General features: G+C 36.3%; 1 protein-coding gene across 1 annotated transcript; it reads right to left on the reverse strand.

The window, feature by feature from the left end:
- Positions 1–1,090: 1,090 nt before the first annotated feature.
- LOC129579571 (uncharacterized) lies at positions 1,091–1,888 on the reverse strand. The gene is made up of 2 exons (XM_055469720.1): positions 1,604–1,888; positions 1,091–1,513 (listed from the first exon to the last, which is right to left on the reverse strand). Exons 1-2 carry the CDS (start codon positions 1,886–1,888, stop codon positions 1,091–1,093), a joined length of 708 nt encoding a protein of 235 aa, XP_055325695.1.
- Between the last annotated feature and the right edge of the window lie 822 nt (positions 1,889–2,710).

A 2,710-nucleotide genomic window follows, 5' to 3' on the forward strand; every position in this document is an offset into this window, starting at 1 on the left:
GTTTCATATAAGGTTGCCTTGTAGCGGTCGAAAGACAGGCAAAAACAAGAAAAAAAAATTCTTCGATTTTTGGTGTGCTTCATACCCGTTCTCCGAGAGTTTCATATAAGGTTGCCTTGTAGCGGTCGAAAGACAGGCAAAAACAAGAAAAAAAATTTCTTCGATTTTTGGTGTGCTTCATACCCGTTCTCCGAGAGTTTCATATAAGGTTGCCTTGTAGCGGTCGAAAGACAGGCAAAAACAAGAAAAAAAATTTCTTCGATTTTTGGTGTGCTTCATACCCGTTCTCCGAGAGTTGTCTCCAAGGTGAAGAGTCTCTAGTCGATAGAATAATGTAGGTAAGGGAAGTCGGCAAATTAGATCCGTAACTTCGGGATAAGGATTGGCTCTGAAGATTGAGATAGTCGGGCTTGATTGGGAAATAATTATAACGGTTTATGTACTCGTTCTGGGTAAATTAGAGTCTTTGACTTGTTCCCCGGATAGTAGATTTCATAGCCAAATTATGGAACGGTCTTTGTTGTGTTATGAATAGAAATAACTAACTCTTTATTTATTGTTTGAGTTTATATACACTTTTCTGGAATATACAAACTACGAATATATGTCTAAATATGGTCATATGTGCATTTCCTTATCAATAATCGAACTTTTACGATTAGCTATGCATGTTAATTATTCAAGCTCTACAAATCAATTCAATATGCTTATTAATTTTCAACACCCTCCCTGATTTGTATAGCTATGAATAACCATTTACATTTTTCCTTATCAATACAAATCAATCAATGATTTTACTAAATCAAACAAAACCAAAAATATTTGAACCATAAACGTTTCACATCACTGCATTTGCATTTCTCAAATCAACTTAACCCTGGTACCAGTTCATTTATTCTCATATCCATTTTTCAAAGTTCAAATTACAAATCTTTTTCAATTTGGTGATTTTCCCGAAGATGGTTCATTGACGATTGTGTAAACCAAATCCAGAAGTTCAGCCAATCTTTATCTTTCTTTCATATCTATCTTAAATGTAAAGATCAAGTACAATTTCACTCTACCAATTCTTTTTTACTATTCCTTAAACTCAAAACTCTAGAGGTTCTTCACCATTGTTTGACGCATTCTTCATCGTAACTACTTTTCTTGTGATACAGTTTTCAACCAGGTGATTGAAATCCCCGCACTTACTACACTTCAAGTCTGCTTTTGGACAGTCTATACGTAGATGTAGGATGTCACCACATTTAAAGCAGCTTCTCTTTCCCTTATATCCCTTTCTTCTGTTCTCAATTTCGCTGAATGTGTACATAGCTGCATCTTTCTTTTCATTTGTATCTAAGGGGTCTGGAATACCCTGTAAGAGTATTTGCTTCACATAGTCGATTGTTAACTCTTGGCCGCTGTTCTCTATCCCTAAGATCATTGGACGAAATTCATCTGGGAGCCCACCCAAAAGTAGAGATGCCACAACGTCTTCATCGATGCGGAATCCTGCAGCTTTCGATTTCTGCCAGTACAGCAAGATCGTATTTATGTATTGCTCCATAGATTTATTCTTTACCAGTTTAACTGAGACCAAAAGATTTGAGATGGTCACCTTACGAGCAACTCCACTATCCTCGAATGCTTTGACCAATCCCTTCCATACAATATATGCATCCGGGCTTTCTTCCAAGTAGCTATACAGTGATGCTTCTATCATCAGTGTGAGTTCACCAATGGTTTTTGCATTTGTCTCTGGACTCTCAGTTGCTGGGGTCTCTTTTTCAATTACGCTCCATAACCCCTTGATCGTTAAATATGATTTTGCTCCCACCTTCCAAATATCAAAATTTTCTCTCCCACGCAGCTTTTCCACCCTCGGTCCGTTGTTATCTCGCATATTGACTTGATTACCCAGTTGTAACGGTACGATCGTTGCATGATCGTGCGAAGTAAAGAATACGAAGTAAAGAATAAATTAGTCTTGTATCAGAACTCATACGCTTCAGTCGCACGATTCATTACATTCCTTTACAGCGGACCTGCCGCATGAACAAGTGATAAGTATTTCAATATATATAGTTCAATTATATCTTATATGGCGAGCCGGTCATTAAAGGACCAAAGTGATTGCAAACAATTTTCAGTAGAAAAATAGTGAAATAATCATCAGAAAGTGATTAAAACGTCGATTTTTACAAGAAAATAGTCAAAATCCGCACTCAAGACACACACAGTGAACAAGAAACTCGAGAAAAAAAAGAGTGGAAAAAAAAAGTTGAGAGAAACGTGACAAAAGTGTAAACAGAGAAGGAAGAAAAAACTCCGCGTAAGCGAATTACAGTGTGAATTTGTGCATTTCGAGTGCGACTTTGTCGCTTATAAGCATGCTAAATTAATATCATTGCGAATAAATGAAATTGAATGAAATCCTAAGTCGACGTCACAGTTAGAATGAAAAAAACCCTAAGTACAATGTTAGCCGGTAAATGAAAAATGGAAAGTGCCAATGCAGTTATAACTGTTAATACGATTCACATGACCCAAAGTGAATACAGACAACTTCTGAAATCGAAGATCATCAACAAAATAAGCGAACATTAACTAAAAAATATCGCGAGTTCTAGCAAAGTGAAAAAAAATTTCAAAAAAATCAGAAGCGAAATTTCTAACGAAAATATCGAAAACGTGGACGAATATATCGAAAAGGCAGTCAATGCAC

Source organism: Sitodiplosis mosellana, unplaced genomic scaffold, assembly GCF_009176505.1.
Source record: "Sitodiplosis mosellana isolate CC-2019 unplaced genomic scaffold, AAFC_SMos_1.0 Smas_scaffold_6249, whole genome shotgun sequence".
Classification (NCBI taxonomy): Eukaryota; Metazoa; Arthropoda; class Insecta; order Diptera; family Cecidomyiidae; genus Sitodiplosis; species Sitodiplosis mosellana.

What these genes read in the sequence shown, in the direction of transcription:
- LOC129579571 (XM_055469720.1), bottom strand. Translation starts at nt 1,888, where the DNA reads ATGCGAGATAACAACGGACCGAGGGTGGAAAAGCTGCGTGGGAGAGAA. An exon ending in ATAGTGGAGTTGCTCGTAAG is followed by an intron (nt 1,514 to 1,603) that starts GTGACCATCTCA and finishes CTGTACTGGCAG; the next exon opens with AAATCGAAAGCTGCAGGATT.